The 25,262-nt window shown below is 44.3% G+C and overlaps 2 protein-coding genes across 2 annotated transcripts in view; one reads left to right on the forward strand and one right to left on the reverse strand.

Moving 5' to 3' along the window:
- The first annotated feature begins 2,872 nt into the window (after positions 1 to 2,872).
- Positions 2,873 to 25,262, forward strand: part of fancm (FA complementation group M) — a 48,014-nt gene continuing 25,624 nt past the window's right edge. The window contains exons 1-4 of the mRNA XM_030785128.1: positions 2,873 to 3,536; positions 3,877 to 4,049; positions 4,326 to 4,403; positions 5,484 to 5,642. Of these exons, the coding sequence (XP_030640988.1) occupies positions 2,873 to 3,536; positions 3,877 to 4,049; positions 4,326 to 4,403; positions 5,484 to 5,642 (1,074 nt within the window). The remainder of the gene's footprint in view (positions 3,537 to 3,876; positions 4,050 to 4,325; positions 4,404 to 5,483; positions 5,643 to 25,262) is intronic.
- On the reverse strand, positions 10,374 to 21,149 carry soul3 (heme-binding protein soul3). The gene is made up of 5 exons (XM_030771555.1): positions 20,739 to 21,149; positions 14,660 to 14,754; positions 12,129 to 12,270; positions 11,357 to 11,540; positions 10,374 to 10,851 (listed from the first exon to the last, which is right to left on the reverse strand). The coding sequence occupies exons 1-5, from the start codon at positions 20,986 to 20,988 to the stop codon at positions 10,680 to 10,682; spliced, it is 843 nt and encodes a 280-aa protein (XP_030627415.1). The 5' UTR covers positions 20,989 to 21,149; the 3' UTR covers positions 10,374 to 10,679.

Raw genomic sequence — 25,262 nt, forward strand, 5'->3', positions numbered from 1 at the left:
GCACAGTATTCGCATCATGTATACTGTATATTTCAGTATATGATCTCTTTTTTTCGCATATTGTTTTGCCCTGTAATGACTCTTTGCTGATGGTTTCTTCCAAGTTGGATGTGTCCTCATCTTTTGCATGACCAAAAAGTTGTTGATTAGGGTGAAAACAAGAAAAAAAAATGTATTATCGTTAAAGATATATTTTAACGTACAGAGATTCTTTAATTGAATTTAAATGGAAAAAGAACAGTTGTATTTTGAGGTGGTGTAACATTGACACGTTCTAACTTTAAACAGAGGAATTTTATACAAATGAATCTATGGCTAGTTCTGTAATTCTCAGTCAGTATAGTGCCAGATTTATAGTCTCTTGAAGATGTACTGTTAAATTATACGGAATTTGTTTCTCAGTGAGATTAAAGAAAGATTGATCTATATAATAAAATGTTTTATTTCTGTAAACATTCTGTGTTTGCACATTTTGTATGACTCGTGGCTACTTTCTCTCAGGTTGCCCTTAAAACTACATGTCTCCTGCTTGGTCCTGTTTGATGACTTATATTTTATATTTCTGTGACCCCATGTCCTGCACTCTGCTAAACCAGCTTCTTGCCTCCTTAATCCCCTACCTGCTAAACTTTACATAGAGCTTTTCTCGGTTCTCGGCCCAACAATCTTAAACACTCTAAATATGTCACTTAAATCTGATGTTGTACCCTCCTCTTTTAAAACAGCCATGATCAGGCCTTTACTTAAAAACCGAACCTGGACCCTGAAGCCTTAAATAATTATAGGCTGATCTCTAATCTCCCATTTCTTTCAAAAATACTTGAAGCTGCTCAGCTGATGGCCCATATGTCCTCTAACAGTCTGTTTGAAATATTTCAGTCAGGCTTCAGGTGTTTTCACTCTACTGAAACCGCGCTTACTAGAGTAACTAATGATCTCTTATTAGCCATGGATGCTGGTGCTACCTCTGTTCTTATTGTGCTTGATCTGAGTGCAGCATTTGACACAGTCGATCACACTATATTGTTAAAGCGCCTCGAAAACCAAATTGGCATTCGTGACCTGGCACTCTCTTGGTTTAAATCTTATCTCTCTGAGAGAGAGCAGTGTGTCCACTATAATAATGTGACCTCTGAATACCATGAGCTTAACTATGGTGTTCCTCAGGGATCAGTCCTTGGCCCTCTTCTATTCTCTATTTACATGCTCCCTTTGGGTGACATTATTCGTAGTTACAACGTTAACTTCCATTGTTATGCTGACGATACTCAGATTTTCTTACCTATCCAGCATGACCGCTCTGAATTGGCTAACCTTGAGGCATGTCTTTGTGCTATTAAGGGTTGGATGTTTTCAAATTTCATGATGCTTAACACAGGCAAGACTGAAATGCTGATCATTGGTCCCCCTATGCATAAGCATCTTTTTAGTGATCTTACCCTAAATTTTGACAACTGCATCATAATCATAATAAGCATCTCAAAACTCTTCAGCTAAAAACTTTGGTGTGATTTTTGACTCTAGTCTCTCGCTAGTCACTCATATCAAGAACACAACCAAAACTGCCTTTTATCACCTCAGTAACATTGCTAAAATTAGGCCCTTTTGTAAGTATGGCTGATGCAGAAACCATTGCTCACGCATTCGTCGCGTCACGTCTCGCCTCGATTACGGCAATGTTCTTTACTCTGGCCTGCCTGCCTCTAGTACCAGTAGTCTTCAGTTGGTCCAGAATGCTGCTGCTAGAATTCTGACCAGAACGAAGAAGTTTGATCACATTAGCCCTGTCCTGGCTTCCCTTCATTGGCTCCCAATTCATGCAAGGGCAGATTTTAAGGTCCTCTTATTAACATATAAAATTTTACATGGGCTTGCGCCTTCTTACCTGTCTGACTTAATTACACCCTATAACCCACCTCGCACCCTGCGCGCTCAAGATTCTGGATTATTAGTCTTTCCAAGAGTTAAAAAGAAGTCCGCTGGCAACCGAGCCTTTTCCTACCGCTCTCCCTTCCTCTGGAATGGTTTACTTAAGTTAGAGAGGCAAACTCTCTCAGTATTTTTAAAACAAGACTAAAGACTTATCTATTTTCTCGAACTTATGCATAATATAATTTTGATTTGACTTTGTTATAGACATGTAAAGCCCTTTGAGACTATAAATAGTGATATTTGGGCTCTAAATAAATATTATTATTATTATCGGTATAAATCTAAAGCAAGCATACAAATGAACGAAACTCGAGAAAGAAACGACAGCCATGACATTCATACTTTGTTATGATGTAAATTTGTCCTTTGGAAGTAGCTGGTTTTGTCGAACTCTCGTAAAATCGTAGAGTTTGTCCTGAAAAGATTTAAGTTTGATTTTCTGGTTATCAGGTGCTATCCTATCCCGATTCCTCTCTCTGCGCAGCAGCTGCGCAGTTTGTCGCTTTTAAATGCACCGGGTCATCTTTGCACGCAGACCCGCTGTGATGTAAACTCGTAGCGCCACATTTGATAACACTAGACAACGAGTTCTGTGCGAACGGTGAGCATGGCGTTTCATTTGTAAAACTACGCGTTCTCACTAACACGTTTTAAGAAAAGAGCAAAATGTGATGTTTTTGAATGAAAACAAATCTGGTACGGATATGATTTGTCGGTTTGGAAGAATAATCTCTTGTTCTACATGGCATGTCAGCGGGCTAGCTATCCGGACATAACTACTTTTTTGCTAACTGCCACTAGTCAGCAGATTACAAAGTGATGAAGACTAGTAAGAATGTGCTACTCAGGCAGTAACTACATTACTGAGAGGCCGTTGTTAATGCTGGTGTGATAGCCTTCTAGCCAACTAGCACTGTCTCCTGTAAGCGCAGCTGCTAAAATGAGCGGCGGTGGACAACGAACTTTATTCCAGACGTGGGGAGCTAACATCCCTCAAAAAGTTTCTCAGCTTAAAGACGCGAGGGAAAAAGTACCAGCCCAGCGAAAGGCAAACACAGCAAACAACAGCGCGCTAGCGAACGCTAAGAGAATAGAAAATGACATCCCGCGCCCACCACAAAGTTTATGGAGTGGAATTGGCCAAAGCTCCGCCGTTGGTCAGCTGTCGATGGAGGCAGAGGAGGAAGACGATGATGATCTGATGCTTGTGGCTGTGTACGAGGCTGAAAAATCCCTGGAACATGAGTCAGAAAAACACCAAGTCACCACCTGTGGTTCTGAAGACGTCTCGCACAAACAGCACGCGGATCTACCGGGTTTCGACAGCTCATCCGGCAAGATATGGATATACCCAACCAACTACCCGATCAGAGATTACCAGCTGAAGATTTCTGAAGCAGCTTTGTTTCAGAACACCCTGGTCTGTCTACCCACTGGCTTGGGAAAGACCTTCATTGCTTCTGTAGTCATGTATAATTTCTACCGCTGGTACCCGTCGGGAAAAATAGTATTTATGGCCCCAACGAAACCACTTGTTGCGCAGCAAATTGAAGCCTGTTACAAAGTGATGGGAATTCCACAAGAACACATGGCAGAGTTAACAGGTAAAGATCAGCGTCCTGCACCCAGATAACCATTATGTTTCTTATGACTGTGCTTAAGAAATAGCTCACCGTTAGACCTACAAAGATATTTGTGTTCCCTTAGTGACAGCGTAATGCTATCACTCTGTCTGCAGAGTGCTTTGTCTAACTAAGCTGTGCACTATAGCTCGACAGTACCTGCAGTCAGGTCGAAGTGCAACTAAGTAACGTTGCGTTTGGGTGAAATGCAGTGCAATAGTGTACGTATGATTTTATGAGGTGTTGCTGCTGTTATGTCTCTCGGGGATCTCTAAGGGAGAACTGAAGTTGTTTAACTCTCTGTCTCACGGCTTGGTTTCAGGGAGCACGCAGGCGCAGCAGAGACGGGAGTTGTGGCGGTCCAAGCGCGTGTTTTTTCTGACGCCTCAGGTGATGGTCAATGATCTGTCTAGAAACACGTGCCCGGCGACCCAGATTAAGTGCATAGTCATTGACGAGGCCCATAAAGCCTTAGGAAACCACGCGTATTGTCAGGTACGTCCACGTAAAGATAAAAACAGGTAACTCAAAGGACTTGTAAGATGCTCATCCAGAATGATCACATGTCGCTGTGTGTAAGACCATCGACTGAATTAACAAATTTGTAATTTAAAAAACAATGATTTTACCCATACAGCGTGTTCAGTCTCGTTATCTTTTCAAAGGACCAGCTCTCTTTAACCCAAGATCTGTCTTTTTTGAAGTGTTCTTACATTCAGAAAAGGTGATCTGTGTACATCGTTTAAATGATATTTTCATTCTTTCGATCAGGTCGTAAGAGAACTGGCCAATCAGACGCGGCAGTTTCGTGTCCTGGCGCTTAGTGCCACGCCCGGAGGCGATATTAAGGTTTGTACTGATCATTTACAGACACACTGATCCGACCAGTGAAATCAACTGGAAAATTGTTGTTTGAATTTACTGTAAATACAGGCCTAAGTAGCCTCACCATGGTATTCACAGAAATCACTTAAAGTCTATTGAATGGCAAGAAAATAAAATGAGAACAACAGCAGCAACAAAAAAAGTAGTTCTCAGCCATGGGCCGGTGGGACAAACTTATAGACTGCTCATTTACGCATGTGAAATATTAAACAAGTTTGACCACCCAGTGCCTATTCAAGGGGAATATGCGAGGAAGAACTTGACTGAGCCTAAATGGATTAACATTTTCTTAGCAGTTTGGTGATGTGTTGTTTCTACGAGTCCACATTGATTTGGACGTGCCGCTTATGTTCTCGTCGTTTTGTCTCAGCACTAAAACTTTTTAAAACTTTTGTTCTGTTGGACGTGTTCTGAAGTAACTTCGGAACTGGTTAGCGCTGGGGTTGTCCGCTCGTACGCAGAGAATCCTTAATTACCACCCAGACTATTTTTATACTCCGTGACCGGGACACTTCACAAATGTGTTATTGTTTGGGTGACAAGTCAAATCAGTGAGAGAACAGGACACTGTGTGAGTCAGTCCCCTCTGGGGCCATCAGGGTTCTGTATGCAGTTACTTTAGCCCTATACAGGCAAAGCCAATGCAGTGCTTCGTGGTCCTGTGGAGCCCCTGGAACCGCTGATTCAGTCCTTAAGGATTAAAATATCAGGCTTTGGAAGTGTTCCTCTGTTCCTGAAATATGATATTGGATGTCATGGAATAAGATGGACAATACGGCCATGGTGTTCATCTTGATGTCTTTGTGTCTGTCTGATATTAATCTCAGTGTCTCTGTTTCTCTGCTGTGTTAATCTGGATGCCTCTGTTTCTTTCTGGTGTTAATCTGGATGCCTCTGTTTCTCTCTGGGTCTGTCTGTGTGTGTGTGTTTTGTGTGTGTTTGTGTGTGTCTGTGTGTGTCTGTGTGTGTGTGTGTTTGTGTGTGTGTGTGTGTGTGTGTGTGTGTTTTGTGTGTGTGTGTGTCTGTGTGTGTGTGCGCCTGCAGGCTGTCCAGCAGGTTGTCTCTAACCTGCTGATCTCTCACTTTGAGCTGAGGTCAGAGGAGAGCCTTGACGTGCAGCCCTATTCTCACCACCGCAGACTGGAGAAGGTGGTCGTCCCCCTGGGAGAGTCCCTCTCCGGGTACCAGTCCCGGTACCTGCAGGTAAGGGTCCAGTGACTCTTCTCTTAATACTTTCCCTTCTTTAAGAGGTGTTTAATGTGTTTTCTGCTGTTGGTTGTGTTTCTGAACTTGCATGTGCAATGCGTTGTCCCAAAAATATAATTGGAGTAAAGCAGTTTCAGTAGAGATGAATGGTCAGATAAGGCAGAAGTTTCAAACCGGAGAATTTCGGCTGCATGTTGCTAAGCAACTGTATGATAGATTGTTCCGATATGTTGAGGTATGAGATGCAGATATGCAAGTTTGCAATGGTTGAGTTTATTTTCTCTGGTGTGCTGTAGCATCCAATAGTTACATATCTTTAGAAAAAAAAGTAAGAATAATAACTGGATTAAGAGCAAGGCCAGTGCTGTCTCCAAAGTTTATACCATATTTAAAACAAACCCCCTCAAATAACACTATGATCACAAACTTGTGATGCAAATGCACTGGTTTGACCTACTGTGTACAGTGCCATCTTGTGGCTGTTCTAGAAAGTTTACTATCAACTAAGAACTAGTCTGAAGCCCAATTTTGTGTATGCCTGTTTTTTTGTTGTTGTTGTTTTTTTAAGAAGCTACAAGCCTTTTAGTCAGAATAGTAATAATATTCTTGAATGCATGAATTGGAGAATTCAGAGAAAAATATTTTGTAAATATTTTCATGAATATGTCACAAACTTTGTAATTAAAAAAAGGGTTGAAAATTAATGCTGTCTAGAGTGACGGTGATCAGAAATGTCTGAATTGAGTCAAACTGGGTGTTGGTGATAATTAGGGAAGAAAATCTGTGAATTGTCTCACTCCACCGCCCTGTGGCCCAGTGAACAGCGGTCTGTGTGATGCACTGACTGTTTTGACCTTGTAGAATCCTGCTGAGTTTCAAAACTTTTTATCAAATGGTTTTGGAGATATTCTCCGAGGCCCCACATCGACTTGTCTTGTATTTCCGTGAGGCTAAAACAGTCTGGGAGAAATGTGAACATGCAGTAAGCAAGGGAAGGAAGCCATATTCATTACAAATCCTGCTCATTTCTAAACACAGTACTACTGTAGTCCACACGCGGCACCGTTATTTGTGGTTTTGCAAGAAACAATTAACGCTGACTTCTTTTTTTTTTCTGTGGTCATTGGCTGATTTGGTTACGTACACGGTGATTTACAGGTTCAGTTCACTTTAAGACGACGTGAGCTCCTGTCCAAATGAGTGGCTCTGTTTTGTGTCTCACTGTATTGTACACTCTCAGGTACTCGCCATGGGCATTACGAGCCTGTTTCTGGTGACTTGTGTTGTCGTGATTGAGATGGGTTCTGTGACACAGTGAGTGAATACCACTACGGCCTGTTTACTGGGGTACTGTGGTGTTTTGAACAAAGCAGTTGCAAAACATTTCGTAAGCAACTCTTAATATTGTCGAGTTCAGTCTAACGCAACATTCTAAGGGAACATTCTGGCAGTCCCCTCCTCAGTAGAGTCTCTATTTACTGTGGTAAACAGAACGCCCCGATGTAAAAGCGGCTTCTGTGTGTTGAGAGATTTCCTGTGAAAACATAATGCTCTGGCACGGCTTTGAAGCTCAGCTTACGTTTTGACCTTATTGTCTGCTTGGGTGAGATTGGACTGAAACTCAGGCTCCGTTTGCGCATGCGAGTTTGTGGCACAGCTCTGTTGCCATCTTGTGGTGACGTGTAGTGTAGCAGCGGTGGTCTGAGGAGACGTGAGAAGAGTCCTCTGTAACGAGAGCCAGTGTGGCTTCTGCTTTTCCCTTCTCTCTCAGCACATGTATTACATACAGCCTGAGGAGGATCCACCACATGATACGTCAGTGTCAGGGTGCACACTGAACAAGAGCTCACCTTGGCCCTCTCTCTCTCTCTCTCTCTCTCTCCCTGTTTCTCTCTCTCTCTCTCTCTCTCCCTGTTTCTGTAGCTCTCTCTCTTTTCTCTCTGCTCTATGTGCTAACAGGCTTTATTTTGTCGTAGGTTTAAAGAATGTGTTTTAGTAGTTTGGAAGACTCCCAGAGGATTAAATGTGTTGTCCTATCAACTTGTCATTCACCGTGCGGACAAAGCGTGTAATGAGTGATCTCCTGCCAGACAAGCAGTATGAGAGAGAGAGAGAGCGTGAGAGAGACAGCCAGACAGACAGACAGAGAGGGGGAGAGATTTTATAATGAATTAGAACCTGAGTGAGCGTGTGTGTGTGTGCTTGTCTGGGTTCCTGGGGAGAGCCTGTTGGAGTGTTCATTTCTCTGATTAAAATACCACTCAGCGTTTTCCTCCTGACTGAACTAATGAAGAGTGACTCTGAGCAGCACCGGACCGGCCTGTATCGGGTCTGCTCTTGGCCTGCGGCAGCAGCTGCCGTGCAGTGTCCAGCGGTCTGAGGGCTTTATCAGAGATGGCATAGCATAGCATAGCATAGCATGGCTTGTGGAGGGGTCTCTTGAAACCAGCCTGTTAACAATGGGAAACCACGACTTTGGTTCATAGGGGTGACACGCGGGGCAAGCGGATCCACGCAGGGTTCCCGTCTTCTCTTTCTACGCCGACTCTGGTGACGTGCCCGCGGACAGATGACACCCCTGCCTTTCTTAACACCCAGTCCCTTCTTTACAACCACAAGCACGGAGATCCTGCGCATCGGGGGGGGGGGGGGGGGTGGGTTACGCATGGCCCGGGTAACTGAGCCTTAGGAAGAGCTTGTGTGTAACATGAAATGCATTGTTTGCGAGCGAGAGTAATGTTACACCACTCCTGACACTGATTTTTGGAGCAGCTGCTACGACCTGGGACATTGTCTGTAGCCATATTCGTTTCATTGTATTCTGCACCCTGCCTGTCTGTTAAGAGGCTCAGGAAACCCGGGTCAAGAGGGGGACTGCACGTTTGGCACTGGAGTGGTTCGGTTCCTTACCTCGACCTCTGGTCTTCTTCTCCATCCGTTTGAATTTACAATTTAAAAGACTAATGAGATACAGAATATACTGTGGTATAGCTGTGACTCCTGAGTGCTGTGACTCTTATGAGACTGACTCGTGGCTTATTCTCTACTGAACTTTTCTGAATGACGAACGTTTTTCTTTAATGTCCTCCTGTTTGTTGGTTTCCTGGCCCTCTGTGATGGTGGAACAGAGCGGGTTTGACACCCTTTTAAAACACTTGTTGACCAAACAGTTGAGAGAGCCACAGGGGACAGGGGCTCTGTCATTGTAACACTTAACAGAAACTCTGACACACTGTACCTTTGAAAAACGCTGGGAAAAATAAATAAGCCCAAAAAGGGGACCACCCCCCCCCCCCCCCCCCCCCAATTCAGATTCAATGAATCCAAATGACTTGTTGATCAACACAGAGTAGACTTGTGTGGTTGCTACCCACGGTTCCCTGCTGCTCCTGCTGCATTTCCATTGAAGACCAGACTGATTGTGAACAGAGCCTGAGACCAATAGAACAATCCCAACAGTAAGTGTTCCACCACAGTTACACGCAGCTACAACTTCAACTGACAACTTGTCTGGCCACTGAATGGGGCAGGGGCGAGGGGGACACCATGTTTGCGTTAGATGCACTGAACTTCCAAAACAATCTTCTACATGGCTGGTTTCCTCTTGTCTTCAAAGTGTCTTGTGAAATGCACTTACAGCTTACCTACTGATCTAAAACGCGCCTACGCAAAGCACTGGGAGTGAGAGAAATGTAATCCTGTGCTGATGAACTGACAACGTGCTTTTGGCTGTCTTGTCTACTCTTTGTGACTGGCTTCACGAACATTTCCATCAACCTCAGCACCATCCCTCAGCAGTGCCTCACTTTCATAAGGTCCAGTCAGAGAAGGGGGGGGGGTGAGACAGGAGAGTGTAAAGTTGTAATATATATATATATATATTTATTTCTGTGTACTTTGTCATTGTTTTGTGTTAAATATCCAGACAGTAGAAAACATTTAAATTTCTCTAAAGAACACTGGTTTGACTGGAGATTCATCTCCGCAGTGATAACGCAGAAAAAGAGGAAACATCTCATCTCTTTAACAAAAAAATATAGAAATAGTACTAAGACTATGTATACATCTTTTTTTTCTTTCTGTAATCTATGTATTCTTACAAGTATACATCACATTTGATTTTTTTTTCTTTCTTTCTTTTTATCCTTTTTTTTTTTTTTTCACTCCGTCATCAGCAGTGGCGCGGGGTTAGATTTACAGAAAGTGCAAACACACACTAAACGTTAACACAAAAGCAGTGTGAGAATCAGTAAGAGGTCAGGAGGTTTTCGTTTTTGAAGAGTCTGCGGGGACAGCATGGCTTAGAGAACGAGGAATGTACGTCTTCACCGTGAAGTGAAGGGCAGGCAGGGGAAGGGTTAAAAAAAAAAAAAAAAAAGAGCGTCACACTCGATTGTCATACAGCAACAGTGAGGTTTTTTTCCCCTCCTCCTCCTCCTCCTTCATCATCATCTTCTTCATCTTCTACTACTACTTCTCAGCTTTGGGTTTGCAGTGATGTGTCTTCTCTTCCTTTGACGTAGCTTCTCTTGCATTCACACTTAAAAATCAGTGTGACCATTGCATTCATTTTGTGTGTGTGTTGTTTGTGTGTGTTGTGTGTGTGGTGTGGTGTGTGTGTGTGTGTGTTTGTTGTGTGTGTGTGTGTGTGTTTGTGTGTGGTTGAGGGGTTGGCGGTAGCTCATTTGTTTTGTGGTGTTTTGTTTGTTTTTCTTGTGTTTTGCCCTGCTAATGCGTTTTGACATCGTGATCCGTTTTCCACTGCTCCTCTACCGCTGATCTGTTCCCCGTTTTCTCCCGTCTCTGTTGGGACGCCGTGAAAAAGCAGCAGGGGGACCCGTTCTCAGCCCTCTGGCACATATCTGAGCAGTCGTCTCTGATCACAGCCATTTCACGTTTGACGAGGATTTAGGATCTGGGTTCGAAAAAACTAAAAAGCATAAATCAGTCTGAGGAAGAGGAGGAGGAGGAAGATGGGGCTGGGGAGGCGTTGGGGTGTGGAGGTCACAGGTCACTGGGCGGCAGGTGCGGAGGTCACGGCCTCTCGAGGAACCAGATCTCGTTTTGTCGGTGGGCAGCGGCCGGGTTAGTGTAGCCGGCCACGATGAAGGAGTCGTTGAGACAGACAGCCACGTTGTCGAGGACTTCGGCCAGTGTGTTGATCTCACTGATGATTGAGATTTCGTTTGTGGGTCCCGTGAAGGCCCTGTGGAAAATAATTAAAAAGAAAAAAAAAGGGGTTATGGTGTGAAGCTCCCCCCACCCATACTGAGTTTACTCGATTTGTAATAATCACATTCCGAAAGGAAGAAATGAGTCCTGACAGGGCAAGGTGACCCTGGCTACGCAGAGGCATGAAAGGACCTTGATAAACCCACTCAGATACTCAATCAGACACCAACTGTGATCTGTCAGTATCTTGTGGACCTTGGTTTTTCGATAAAACTGCATTTCAGTAGGAAGCAGGAAACCTGTGTTTAAAACCCACTGACAATGATTCTGGCCAGTCGCCGAATTCCAGTTGCGTAACCCAGGTGCAGTTAATTAAGCCTCGCGCTTTCTGAATCTTAATTTTTGCATTTAAACGCGGCATTAGCCACAACCTGCGCGAAGAATGATAACCCCGTTAACGCGATGACTCGTACCGCGTGTTGAGTGACTGAAAACCCCGAAGGCGACCCCAGCGTGAGGGGTCGTCCCTCCCCGCTCACCTGGTGTAGACGATGGTGGCGGGCCACTGTTCGATGAGTATCTCCGCGTCGCTGGGCTGCGGGGGCTGAGCCTGGTGAATCGTGGGCAGGTAATACGCCACGGTGACCGCTCTGGCCAGAGTCGTATGGGTGTCATCCGTACGAACCACGGTCACGATGGGGATAGACATTCCCAGGTAGCTTCCTGTTACGGACCACGGAAAAAAACCACGTGTGAACGTTTGGGTCTCATGATGGTTTTTTAAACAAAACAAAACAAAACAAAACGTATTTTCTTCCTAGAACACTTTCTTTGTTGTGTTTTAGGCTGTCAACTTTATGATAAGGCCCAGTTTCTTTTCTACTGAAAGCGCTTGAGAATGTCATTGTTTGACTCAGGGGTATTTATGTCTGTTGTGATGGTAGTATCAGAGGGGATGTGGTGATTAGTGGAACCAAACATGTGGCGGAGACAAACACAGTTTGACAGCAGGCTGTATAAATTACGCCTGTGCACACCTCTAGATTTCCTCATGTCCAGCACTCGCTTTCCAGTTGATGTCCTAAAATAAAACCCGTTCTACATACAGGCCAAACCAGGAAGCAGAATTCCATGGTTACCCAGGCAACCTGAGTCAAAAATCCCGACTGCCAAACGCAAACGGGAACATCCCTTGGCCGTTATTTTTATTGGACGGTTCTGACTTCAGGCGGACCGAGAAATCCTGCCTGGTGGACCAAAGCCCCTCCCGCCCCTCCGGAGGAGCGTAAACGGGGTGCAGAGTTCGGTCACCTAAAGAGTTCTGTTGGCAGATGTATCTCATGATCTTCATGAAGCCGTAGCAGATGCTCTGCTCGTACGTGTCCTCGTGCACGGTGATGCACGCCCAGTGAGCCTTCTCGTAGTGCCGCTTCTCGTACAGCACGTCCCCGCACTGAAATACAACACACACACACACACACGCATACACACACGCACGCACACACACAACGAAAACACCATTTCAGAACATCGCCATAATCTGCACCAGAAACACACACCCCACCCGTGTATTCACCAAGCCCAGATGTCAATCACTGCTTCATCCAGTTTTACAGTGGGAGTGCTCAAAACACAGCCCCACCCCCAGTCACTGAACTGTTCATCTGTATGCCATAGATACATTTAAACTGTTCATCTGTATGCCATACATACAAATCTCAACTTTTTTTTTGGTCTGGTTATTAATTTGTGTATTCAGTATAGTTGGATTTTCACAGAAGGTAGTTGTCAGGGTTGGGGACCTGTATTCAATCATGAGGAATGTAAGAGCACCCAGAGAAATGTTTTCTGTTTAATGTTTACTCTTAAATGTTTCTAAATATCATCAGAACTACCACACAGAGGAATTTTAATACGGCATGCCCGACAGTGAATCGCTAAAACTCGTAGCAGAAAATCCATTTGATGTTTATAAATGCGTAATAAGAATTACAGACCTTATTTGTGATTTTAGAAGGGTTTCTATAGGAACGGTGGGCAGTGTACAATGCTCTCTCAGTGTCGTCGTCTCCATCCACTGCTTAGTATGGCAACTTCCATTGTTAAAATAGTGGCTTAACAGCAGAAATTTTTTTAAACAGCACTTTGAGACATAATGTTCATATCTGGCTGAATCTGAGAAAATGTACCTGATTTTTTTTTGCTCATACAGGTTCTCCGTGTATGTTCCTCAGCGTAGCTAGCTGTGCTATGGTGAAAATGGTTGCGCTGATCTGAGCTGCTATAAATGGAGAGGTCTGAATCCCCTTTCCTGACCCTTTCCCTGTCGTCACTGACCTCAGAACAGCGGCTAAGTGTCTTACGGCTCTCCTCTAGTGGCTAGACAAGATTAGGCGGTACAGAGGGGATTACCCCCTGCACCGTTCTGTCCAAAATCTTGCCTTCTCCCTGCTCCTCTGGCTTTCCCAAAGGTAAGCCTGTTAGACTGATGTATTTATTCCACTCTGAGGAGACAGGCAGGCTGGCTTACTCAACACTGCGTTAGCACGGTTAGAAGTAAGTCGGTCGCAACACACATCTGCATACTGCGCGTGGACGCAATTCACATCCCTGGAGTCGCTGTCTGCGTTTGACTGTTTGAATGGTCTTTGGCCCATGTTTCATTTGGGAGACTTGGGAAAATTAAGATGGTTGAACTAAGCAGATCAGCTCTCTGCACCAGGCAGAGAAGGTCCCTTTCTGTCTCTGGGCTTCAGAAACTAAAGGAAATCAAAGGGAGTGGGGGGGAGTGGGGAGAAAAAGGTCAAATGTCATATTTTTATCCGCATAAACAAGTCATCTCACAGCTGCCCCGGCCCCTAAATGCAGGTGAAAATATGCAAACTCCCCGTAGGCCTTCTTTGCAAGGTGTGTGTGTGTGTGTGTGTGTGTGTGCGCGTGAAGATATTTGTTTTGTTGGAACACACTGGAGTTGGGTTGTTCGCAGATCCTTGTGCTTAAAAATCGGTGACTGGCTGTGTTCTGCCTATCCCCTTTGCCATAGCTCATTACCAGATGTGTGTGAAAAGTGAAACACACAGACAGATGGAGACGTATAGTTTCTGTCTGCTGAAAACTTGTCTGCTAGTAAACCTTTGTTGAGAGGCTTGCTTCCTGAACAACTGAGAATAAGAATAAGACTACACGTGAAGATTTTTTAGATTTACACAACTTAACTCAGTGGGTGAAATTGTCCGTTTTGACTCATAAAGGTCATAAACATATGTACGCAGACTTTCATGCCTGATTGAATAACAGTGTTGTATTGGTTTGCCATGGCCTGGGCACCACAAACTGAATATTAAAAGACAATTAAAAAGCAAACATTTTGTCTCAGTTACAGTGGTTGGCAGCGTAGATATGTAATTGTCCTCGGTTATTCATTAGCAGATGATAATGGTGTGAAACAGGCTGTTCAGACTTCCACGTCCCTGTACACTCGCATCCCATAGCAACCCTTGATTTTTGCCAGGAACGTGGCGTTCCGCTCGCTCTTCAGCAAATATCTCCACCCGTTATTGAAAGGGAGTGTGCACGAGCGTGTATGTATATGTGTGTGTGTGTGTGTGTTTCTCTTTGTTTTCCTTAGCGGAGTGTATGTGCGGTGTAACCCTGGAAATTTGCCTGAGTGGAGTGTTTAAGTACACACCTAGAGTTTATAGCCACTGCCTCCAGGACAAATGTCCTTTAATTACTCTCTCTCACTTGAAAAGGTGTCAGAGCTGTCAGTTTCGAGCCGTCAGACTTGTTCTGTCTGTCAATCAGAGGGTGAGTGTGTCGTTTCGAGGTGAGCTGAAACCTACCTTCTCTTTGCGGGAAATGAGCGTGTAGGGAACCTGTTCGCGACTGTTCGTTCCGTTGTTATTGGTCGTCAGCTGCTGAATGGGTTCGGCCATATCTGTGGAGGAAGACCATACCATCGATCGGTCATGGGTTTTGTAACACACGGCAACAGTCGAAAAACTACAGCTGCGTGCCGTCGACCTCTTGACAGCATGTGACAACACCATGGAAACAACAACAACAACAACAATAAAAACAGCATTCTCTTAAATGAACCCCTTGCAGAACAGGAAAAAGGGCCTGAATCTATGAGCAGCTCCTGTTCATGTGCCGAGGGCAAAAGGCAGAGGACGTTTTTAATTCGCTTTGCGGAAACAGAGCAGCACACACGTTTATGCTGGAGAAGAAAATGCTCGTGCTTGATTAGCCAATTCCTTAAAGACTCGAACGGCCGAGAGTTCGCTCGGCCCCCTTCTGTTCTGCACCTGTCCCTCCCCAGAAAACGCCCGCCCCCGTCATTCCAGCGCCGGGGGTGCTCTGATCGGACAGGCGCGACACGGGATCTGGTGCGTGTCGTGGCAGAGCTTGGCGCGGATGCCAGCCGCCCGACGGCCCAGTGCCATCCAGTCCTCTGGCAGGATGCTAACGACGGCCGACAAGGTTATGAAGTGCACGTCCCGGGGGGGGACGGTAGGGCTCCACGCAGGGCAAAGAGAGAGCGCTGCTGATTAATGATCGTTTGTTGCCCCTGTTCTTGGTCAGGAAAGGTTTTTTTTTTTTTTTAATCCAGTCTTGGAGTTCTTTGACAGCAGCGTTTTGCTACAAGTTGAGCTAATCATCCAAGCCCTGCTGACTTTGATCGAGCGTGTCAGGAAAGGGGAACAGAACGCTTCTCTGCCCCGGGACCGAGCGAGTATTTTCCAGACTTCGTAACCTAACGACATGAGCCAGCTGGACATGACATGCGCTGTTCCGGCCACAGCAGCAACGTGCTGGTAAATGTGACCTTTTTTTATGTGGCGTGAGGAGGAAAATAATGTTAGCGACTTGCTCTTAAATCTGCGTTTAACCATTTGGTCACGCGGGGGATCACTTAAAAAAACCACGAAGAGACACCCGCCCACTGCCTCGCCTTGACGTATCTGATCTGGCACCTCGCTTTGTTAGTGCACGTGGACACCTGATATTTACTGTGCATGTGATGACTACGTGTCACAGGTGCGCTGTATTATATAGCAGGGGAGTCGCCTTGGTTACGGGCAGCAGGCTTTGCGCTAATCTGCTAAATGTGACGCTGGGTCTTCATTGCACGCTTGAGCTGTTTGGTGACAAAGTGGTTCAAGCAGTCCCTCGAAAACTGGACGAGTCGTCCTGTTCACATCATCATCTTCCATCCTCTTAATTTCTCTCTGTTGTGCTTATGTAAGAGGTTTTTACTACAATTATATACAATTATTTACTGGTACTACAATTATATATGTTTACAGACTTAGAAGTTCTAATGGAAAACAGACACACTCAAACAGGTATCATCTTAATGCATTTCTAGGCTGTCAAGTCAAACCAAGTGTTTTGTTGACAACCTGGCTGGAGACATATATGTAAAAACTGGAGGGCTCTGTGTTTTTAAAGGAGTCAGAAGAATTGGTCCTGTCTCTCTCTCTCTCTCTCTCTTTCAGCTGCCATGTCTGTGTTTGTCTGTGTCTGTTCCACTAAAAATGTTTGACCTCCAGAGAAACCTGTGGTCAGGGATTTGCGTATGTGGCATTTTGTTATAAATCTACTGTTTGTCCTCGGCAACAACCGCGACCTTAATATTTTAAACAGCCTGGGGGATTAAAAGGTTTTCTGGTTTTTACAGTAGACTAATACACGCTGAAAAACTGTCTCACTCTGACACAATGGAGGTCTTTGAGAGCCCATACAGTTTCACTAAGACTAACTGCTCTTAATTGCACGGTTTAACACGCTGAGGAGAAAAGAAGGTTAGTGCGCTGTGCTGATCTTTACTGTATTTGGGGAAAGGATTTACCTGTCCCAGAATGGGAATGCTAATCCGTCCGAATCGGAAGGCAACGCTCGCTATGAGCTCAAGGCAGTCTGGGAAAACAAAAGAGGATGGCTACGCCTGATGAGGGAACCCACAGGAGAACTTGCATGGACTACACAGAAGACTGCTTGGTTTTCTTTTAGCTCACACATGACAAATATTTCACTTGTTCAGGACCTCCTGTGCTGAATCAGGTGTGTTAACGGTCGATCTAGAATAGAAATGTACTGTTTTGTAGATCACCAAATTTGGAAGTGAGATCCATAGCTGAGTTGACCTGTCTGAAGGTGTGGTAGTCATTGCACTGATCAGCTGGAGGACAGGCCATGTCAACACAGCCCATCTGTCGTCTGATACAGGGGGGAAAATCAGGGAGCTCGTACACACAGAGAAAGAGAGAACCAAATGGTTGCTGACCTTTGTAAATCAGACTGAATATATATTCCCTGGGGTCATCAAAGAGTATAGATTATGTAAAAAAAAAAAAAAAAAAGGAGGGTGTGTCTCAAATCTTTGTTTAACTTTCTGGGGCGATGTGTACAATTTAGAAAATGTACATGTCTAGCTTCATCGCACCATAAAAAGTTCACAACCCCCCCCCCCCCCAAAAACAAAGACAAAAACAAATCCCACTAGAGGGCCAAAAAGCAAAATACTGTTAAGTACTGGTATTATTTTCACACAGTCTTTTGTTTAGTTAATCTTAATCAAGGTGCCAATCATTAAGGCCGTGACTGCAGACTAATGGCTAGTGGCAACATAAGATAAATGCAGGCTGAAAAGCCCAGAGTGCGTGAGTGAGTGAGGGAGGGAGTGAGTGAGGGAGGGAGTGCGTGAGGGAGTGAGTGAGTGAGCGAGCGATAAATATAGCTGCAGGCAGAGAACTGAGGGCTGTAAGCTGAACCGGCTCATCGTGTCTACAGGCCTGAACTGGTGGACTGCATGTCTATTAAGAACGGCATCGATTACAACGAACTTTGCTCTTGGCTTTGATGAGGCGGTGCATTCACCACATAGCACGAGATAACCCTGTTATTCTGTAGAGGTGAGAGAGGAAGATGAACAGACCCCAGTGCTCTCTCTGTGTGAATGAAGTAATGGACCCAGACAGCTTCTCGAATTCACATACTCAGTATTCAAACCCGTATTCAAAGTGTTGACGTGAAATCCACGCATTTGTATTTGGGCAAGTGATGGTTCATTAGGTTCATTTGACAAAAAAACATATTCCCTGTGCGTCATCTCATTTCAGCTGCGTATTCTGGAGAAATCTTCACTCGAAATCTGTCTTAATGGCCTGACTCAGCAACATTTGACCTCCTCATTACATATGACGGCCTGATGCCCATCAGTTTACTTTGGCTGGAAGACAGACACCTTTTCTTCCTGAACGAGAGTCCAGCTTGTGTTTACATGGAGGTCCTGCCTACCTTAGATTAGAAAATAGATACTACTGTTCTGTGTGTGTGTGTGTGTGTGTGTGTGTGTGTGCGCGTGTGTACAGTGTACACAAGCTGTAGACTGCTTTGAAATACCCATGCTGGTATTCAACAAGTGTGTACACCTTTCACAAAAAAAAGTGATGTTTTGTTTCAAAGGCAGAAGCACAACAGATGTCTATTTTTGTACACAACTAATTATTCTGCAGACAGATGAATTTCTCCTGCCCTTCTGTCAACGAACACTTGAGCAAATACGTTATGTGTTTGTAGTCAATGTGAGCACAGTGATTGCAGTCTTAAGCACGAATAAGTACAGCTTTATATGATTAGTAACACTGAGGCAACCTACAGAACCTGTGGAAAGTATGACCGGAGTTCTAAGTTGAAGCTGTGTGGTGTCGTATGTGTGTGTCGGTACATCTAAGGGGGATGGGGCAGCCGGGGAGACCGGCCGGGTGCACACTTTTGAGGTTCTGCGCGCACGCACACACATACACACACACACATACACATACACATACACACCGCATTCCACAGGCTATGCAAGTAGGTCAACACTGTATCTTCAGCTCTGATCTCAGAGTACAGATATACTTGTACTAGAAACGCACATCTGACTGGCGTTTAAAAAGACGAAGAAACCGCTAAAATGTTTCCGATAGCTTAAGGGTTGCCGTGGTCGCTCGCTAGACTTAGCCGAGCGTTGTTTAATACAAGTTTGGGTAAGACGAGCTGAAAACGAACATTGAGAAGAGGCGGGGTTCGTAACAGTACTCGAGACAGTTGATAAGATGTCAAGTTGTTAAGACAACAACTATCACTACATTTACATGGGGTCGTTTCGCAGACACCTTTGTTCAAAGAAACGTATAAGAACGAGAACCAGAAACATTGTACTGAAGATGTTTTTTTTTTTTAATCCAACATTGTAATCTTGTCTTTGGAACTGCACATTTTGCCCACACTGTGGAGACTTAAAGATCTAATGTGCTATGACTTATGTTGTGGCTAGCAACTCGTTTGGGTGTGACGTTTTAAAGCCTACGATATCGGAGCCAAAGGCCAACTTCCATATGTATGGAGTAGTGTGTTCTATTTTACTCTTCCCCCCGTGGTAAACAAAATGAAACGAGCGCTTTAAATCGGTTAACAATGGCTGTTAAGGGCTAGGAGAACTGGCCGTGAACATTGGTCTGGCTTAACGCGTGTTCGGCTGTTAGATTGCAGGTCCATCTGACTGCGGGGGGAGAAAAAGGCCCTCCTTTATTTGATAAACCAGCCTGTTTACGACTGACAAGCTAAGGATATCAGTTCTCGTGCCTTTTTTGTACTGTACACGAGGGGCCGTAAACCTACAATAAACAAGAGTGAAGTGTTAATGTACCTTTGCTCTATTTTCGTGTAACCTCACTGATGTCTACATATAGTAACTATAGCTACGTCATCAGATACCCACACACGTGTGCCTAGTGTGGGCTTGAAGGGTGTTCTCTTGAATTTTAGAGGTCAGGATGGTACATTGAACGGGAATGTTTTCTCCCATTCCGTCAACTGTGTTTACAAATACAGTCGCAATGTACTCCGACGAGCTGCTGGTTACCATCAGTAATCACTACCGCTCAAAGTGTGTAAGTGCCATTTCGCCTCAAATACGAACCCCCACACTCGTCCCATTACACCGATGTCAATATTATACACATGCAGTAGGTGCGGGTGATACTATAGCGGTCAAAAGTCAGCCCAAACGGTATAGGCCAGGGTCTCTGTTCTGGTTATTTGATGAATCATCGTAAACACGGGGCCTCTGCCACAGAAGTTCTCATTGCTAGCCACTTAGGTTACACAGAACGTGGTTTGAAACGCCGGAATTCTATCCGAACTCTGTTGGTTCTTCCACAGAACCGACATAAAGAATCACGTATCTTTCTCTAAACTGTTCATTTATTGCTGCAATTTAGGCGACAGAGAGGTGCTGTTTAAGTGTTAACTGTTACATTATCTGTTTGGCGTGATATGCCGTAAATATTGTTCAAGCAGTCATTCCTTTATCTAGTTGTACTAGAATATGCAAAACACCACCCACACGCATTGGGGAGAAATTTTGACACGGATCTATAGTCACACACTATAGTAAATATAATTTGTAAAAATCCTATCAATGCTAACTTCAACTCAAACATCACGGGGGAAGAAAATACAAACACTGTCAAGAACCTGCTCTAAATCGAGTTATATCATAAATAAAAAGTGTTGAAACCCAGATCTGTATTAGTTCTGCAAACTGTTATCGTATAAGCTCTAACATGATGTAAAGTACAACCTATTTCATGCAGATGATGCAAGTAGAGGTCATTGCTAATATATTTTAATTTAGAGTAACCATGAATTAAGCAGGGTTAAATGTAGTACCAGTTGGCTGGATCATTCTTTTGAACCTTAAGTAGGTCGCTCGATAAGGGGCATGAAAACAAATAGGACGGCGGCTGTAGACATTATTTGTCGACAGTTATGTCTGTGCATCCACGCGACCACTCGGTTACGTCGAACATGTCGTGTTTTACTTTAATTACGAGCACTCGGCAGTTTCTGTCTTTCTTTTCTACTCACCTCTTGGTACTTCCACCTGGTGTCCCCTCGCGACGTCCTGCCAATAGTGCAGTAGTCGTTCTTGATCCTCTTCTTCCTCCATAGTCTCCCCCTCCTCTAAACTTCCATTTCCCGAATCCGAGAGTTGGTCCTCGGCGAAGGACTCGAGGTCCTCCAGGGTGATCATCCCGTACCGGGATCCCGCTTCCGACCCACCGCCTTGACTATCGCCTCCGCCACCGCCATTTAAACGACAACCACCGCGGTCCATTTTTGCTAGCACTAACTCACGAGATATAACAAACGCGCTTATAAATTGAGGGTCGCTAGAGTCAGAGAAAATACCTTTGAATGCTGCTGTATCGAATTTCTGGCGGTTTCCTATTCGGTGTGGCGAGTTCTTGCCCTGCAAGTTAGTGGATAAACTTAAGCCTCTTTATTCTGTTCTTCCTAGCCCTCAAGCCGAGGTATTCCGCCATGACGACAAATCATTTGTTCTCCACACCGACAACGCAGTGCAGAAAGTGCAAAAGAAGGACTCTACGAATCAATAAGTGACATTAAGTTATGTATTTTGGAGTAAAACTCGGTGTCTGGCCGCATTAATTAAGAGAACTTTGAAGCACTTTGTCGTCGTACGTGATGTTCCCCATGGATTACTGAACTCGATGTATATAAAGGCAGCTTCCACGTCACGTGACACCGCCCCGCCCTCTCAGGAAAAAAACAAACCCACACTACTAGTGTTTTTGATATTCAGTAACTGACCCCCCCCCCCCCCCCCCCCTCAGATTTCATGTGTAATGTTAATACAGTTATTTACAAAGATGTGAAAAGTACGAGTGGATGAACGTTTTAATTGACTTTCTAAGGACGTCTATCTCAGACTCTGTGTTTTTATTTTAAGACGCGTACACGAGGAGGCGCTGTTTAAGTAAAGAGCGCCTCCTCCCGAATGTGTGTGGCCACTTACAGAGGTAGAATAGGAGAGACGTGCTGTCCGGTGGCTCCGACCGACAGGAGCATCCGTGCTCTTTCGGTAAAATTAAGACAGTTTGAGGTGTTTATAATAAGTCCACTATACTGTAAGACTTTAAAGAGTCGTTCCATCCTTAACAACTGAAAAGACTCAAAACCATAAAGGCTAGGATCAGGTAAAACGTCACGCAACACGGATGTGCACTGATGATCAATTACAGTATGTGCTGCATTATATTTGGTCTGTTCCTATGCTGGAATTAGGGATCAGTAATAAGTAGCTAGACTGAAGTGCGCAAGATATTGCTTTGTGAGATACTGTTTGTGGGAAACTAAAGTGAGAGTTGACGGAATGCAGAAAGTAAAGCCTCTGTTTAAAAAAAAAAAAAAAAAAATAGTGTTTTGCAGAAGTTGAGCCATTTCTGCTCTCTCTTTTGTAAGTGTTAAGAGGAGTTTTTGGCCACATGTCTTGATGTTTTAGTCTTAACCCTCAGTTCTTAAAAATATAAGGGTGGGAACTTGCTTTTGGTGAACTGCGATCTCAATTAATTTCTAATACAGTTTAATAATAAGTACAGATTTGAGGTCATTCCAGTCACATCCCTTATATCCAGTCTTAAGGGGGTTGCCAGCTGGACCGTGTGCTGGAGTTGATCCACCTTGCGAACAAAAACGATATTTGTGACTGAGAATTTCAATTGTTTTTTTTCCCCTTCCTAAGCCTGAAAACAAAAGCGGCATTAAGAAAAGGTCGCAACGCGCCGATTTGCATGAACCACAAGCAAATGTTCACACCGAGTAATTCTTTAACGTTCGCAAGGGTTAAGCAGTAATTCACAACACTGAAACGTAATAGGACAGTTTGTAGGTATAACTGCTTATTTGGTGGAGGTGAATGTAAAAGAATAAGAGGGGGGGGGCATTGAATCTGTTATATTCACAGAGAGGAAGAGAATTCGTTGAGGAAAATGAGGATGAGTGGACGGAAGGTTGTGGATTGTTCCGGGGGTGGGGGGAAAGAATGAGGGTTTGAGAGAGATGGGTATAGAATAAGAGGATTGGAGGAGTGTGGAAGATTGAGAGAGAGAGAGAGAGAGAGAGTGGGGACAAAGGAGGGATGTATTGATGGATGGATGCATTCTGTAGGCTCTGTGCTGGCTGCCACCATTTTGCTGCCCACATCAGACACGTAGGATCTTATATAAGAGCCTCTTCTATAGGGCTCCACTGGTGGGCTTCACACTCGGCTCAAACCACGTGTGTGTACGTGCGTGTGTGTGTGCGTGTGTCCGTGCATGTACGCACACACACACATACCTTCTGCAGGGGCTGAGTGCTTACCGCTAAGTGATGTCTGGCCTAATTAGTTTAGCTAATGCACACAAAGCGTGGTTTTAAAAATCGTGCTCCAAAAACTATTCCAAACCATTCCCAGTGGTTTTTGTTTTTTTTTTTCCTTGAGAGCATTCATGATGCTATTACTGTCCAAAAGACTAATATCCAAATGACCTGAGTTCATATATGTTTATATATCCTGACATCTGTCATAGAGGATTACTTTTTGATGATGGTGCTTGACATCACTGTTAGTGTTGTGTGTATATTATTTGTTTTTGCAATACGCAGCGACAGTATAAACCATCCCACACTGCTCTCGGCCTTAATGAATCCAGTGGAATATCACATCCCTAATATTTGCATGTGGCTTTGTTCCTGACCTTGTCCATGGTCTATGACCTAGATCCTCATTTCATTTAAAAAGCCGAGTGGAGGTAACTCAGTAGTCAACAGTGAGTTTGGTGTGTTTCTGTCACACTGATATTCTGCTGCTGTCAACTCTGTGTGTGTGTGTGTGTGTGTGTGTGTGCGTGTGTATGCATTGGTGGGTGGTTGCATGTGTGTGTACATGTGTGCGTGAGAGAGAGAGAGAGAGGGAGTGCTGCTGCCCTGTTAGTCACTGGGCTGAATGCTCTTTTTCAACGTCATTTAAATCCTCTTCATTGACCCAATGGGTTTGGTTTCTTAGTCTGAGCATGCTCAGTTCGCTTGCTCATTCTCTCTCTCTCTCTCTCTCTCTCTCTCTCTGTCTCTCTCTCGCTCACTCACTCGCTTTCTCTCTCCTCCTCTCCTCCTCCCTCTCTGTCTCTGTCCCTTGTTTTCTCTCTGTTTCTCAGGCAGTCTCTCACTTGCTTTCTGTCTCTCCTTATGTTTCGTGTTTTATCATAAAAACATGTATCATCTTAAAATGTTGGACCCGCCGTTTTTTGAGGAGTCTCTTTGTGACACATTACATGAACAGTGTTAGTTTTTATGTTTTCTTTGCATTGCGTCAGTTTTTTTTAGCTCAGAAAGTAATGAATAACAGCCGGTCTAAACCGGTCTGATCAAATACCATTCATTTTCCCGTTGCGTTCGTTATCTGAAGTGAGCAGAAACAGACATTTGAGACAGCACCTCCTCAGATGCCATATCTCAATCTGGCTCCAGATAATCCCAGTCTAATCTGACTTTTACCACAGCAGCTGACTGAGGATCAACTGTGTACGTCTTAACCTGTTGTGCAGCACACCTAAGATGGGCGATTTACTGATCTTTGGTCAGCAGTGCACCTGTGGCAGACTGTTATTTAACGTCCATTTTTAACGTTGTAATGTTTTTAATGTGTCTTCCATTTCCAATATTAGTCTCGCTCCAACTTTAAACAAGTCCCAGATAATTTACACACTGACTCTTACGACAGTTTATATACTAACTGCACTGTTACAACTACACACACACACACACACACACACACACACACACACACACACTCTGACTACACTGTTACATTGTAACTGTTGTGTGGGTAGAAACTGTTACATGTTTACAACACATACAGACTCCCTGTGACTCATAATAGGGGTGTCTGGTCTGTGTCATTTATCAACTGTTTAGCTTTTCAAGAAGTTGTAACGAGGACAGCATCTGTAAAGCAGGGTTTTGGAGATCTGGAGTGTTTTTGAACAGCACTCTTTTGGCAAACAGAACTTTGCTCCCCACCATGGTCTCTGAATGTAAACAGCGTTGATCATGTAGCATTTCATGATGTTGATTAGATATTTTTTTTTTTGAGCACTCTGATTTGCTGAATGATGTCTAGGCTTAGGTCTCCCCAGCCAATGATATCTCTCTCATTTTTAATTTTTTTTAAATTTTCCATAGATCTCTCAGTGCTGGACAGTAAGGTTGGGAGAGCCAGAAACGACCCTGTTTCATTCTACATGTATCAGTGTGCATTTGTAAGGATGAGGGTTAAGGTCTTTAGTGGCATGCCCTCCACTGTGTGTGTGTGTGTGTGTGTGTGTGTGTGTTTGGACACTGCAGATTGAACACAAAGCCTTGACTAATTTGTAAAAAGCATCATGTGCTCACAGACGTAACGTGAAGAGAGGCCTTGTGCGCATGTGCACGTTGTCAGAGAGCTCAAACCGAAAGACATTAGCAACTGGTGGAAATGAAAAGACACTCAGTGTCTCTCACACACACACACACATACACACACACGTACAGCCTTCTGCTTTTAAAATA

Source organism: Chanos chanos, chromosome 1 (assembly GCF_902362185.1).
Source record: "Chanos chanos chromosome 1, fChaCha1.1, whole genome shotgun sequence".
NCBI classification, from domain to species: domain Eukaryota; kingdom Metazoa; phylum Chordata; class Actinopteri; order Gonorynchiformes; family Chanidae; genus Chanos; species Chanos chanos.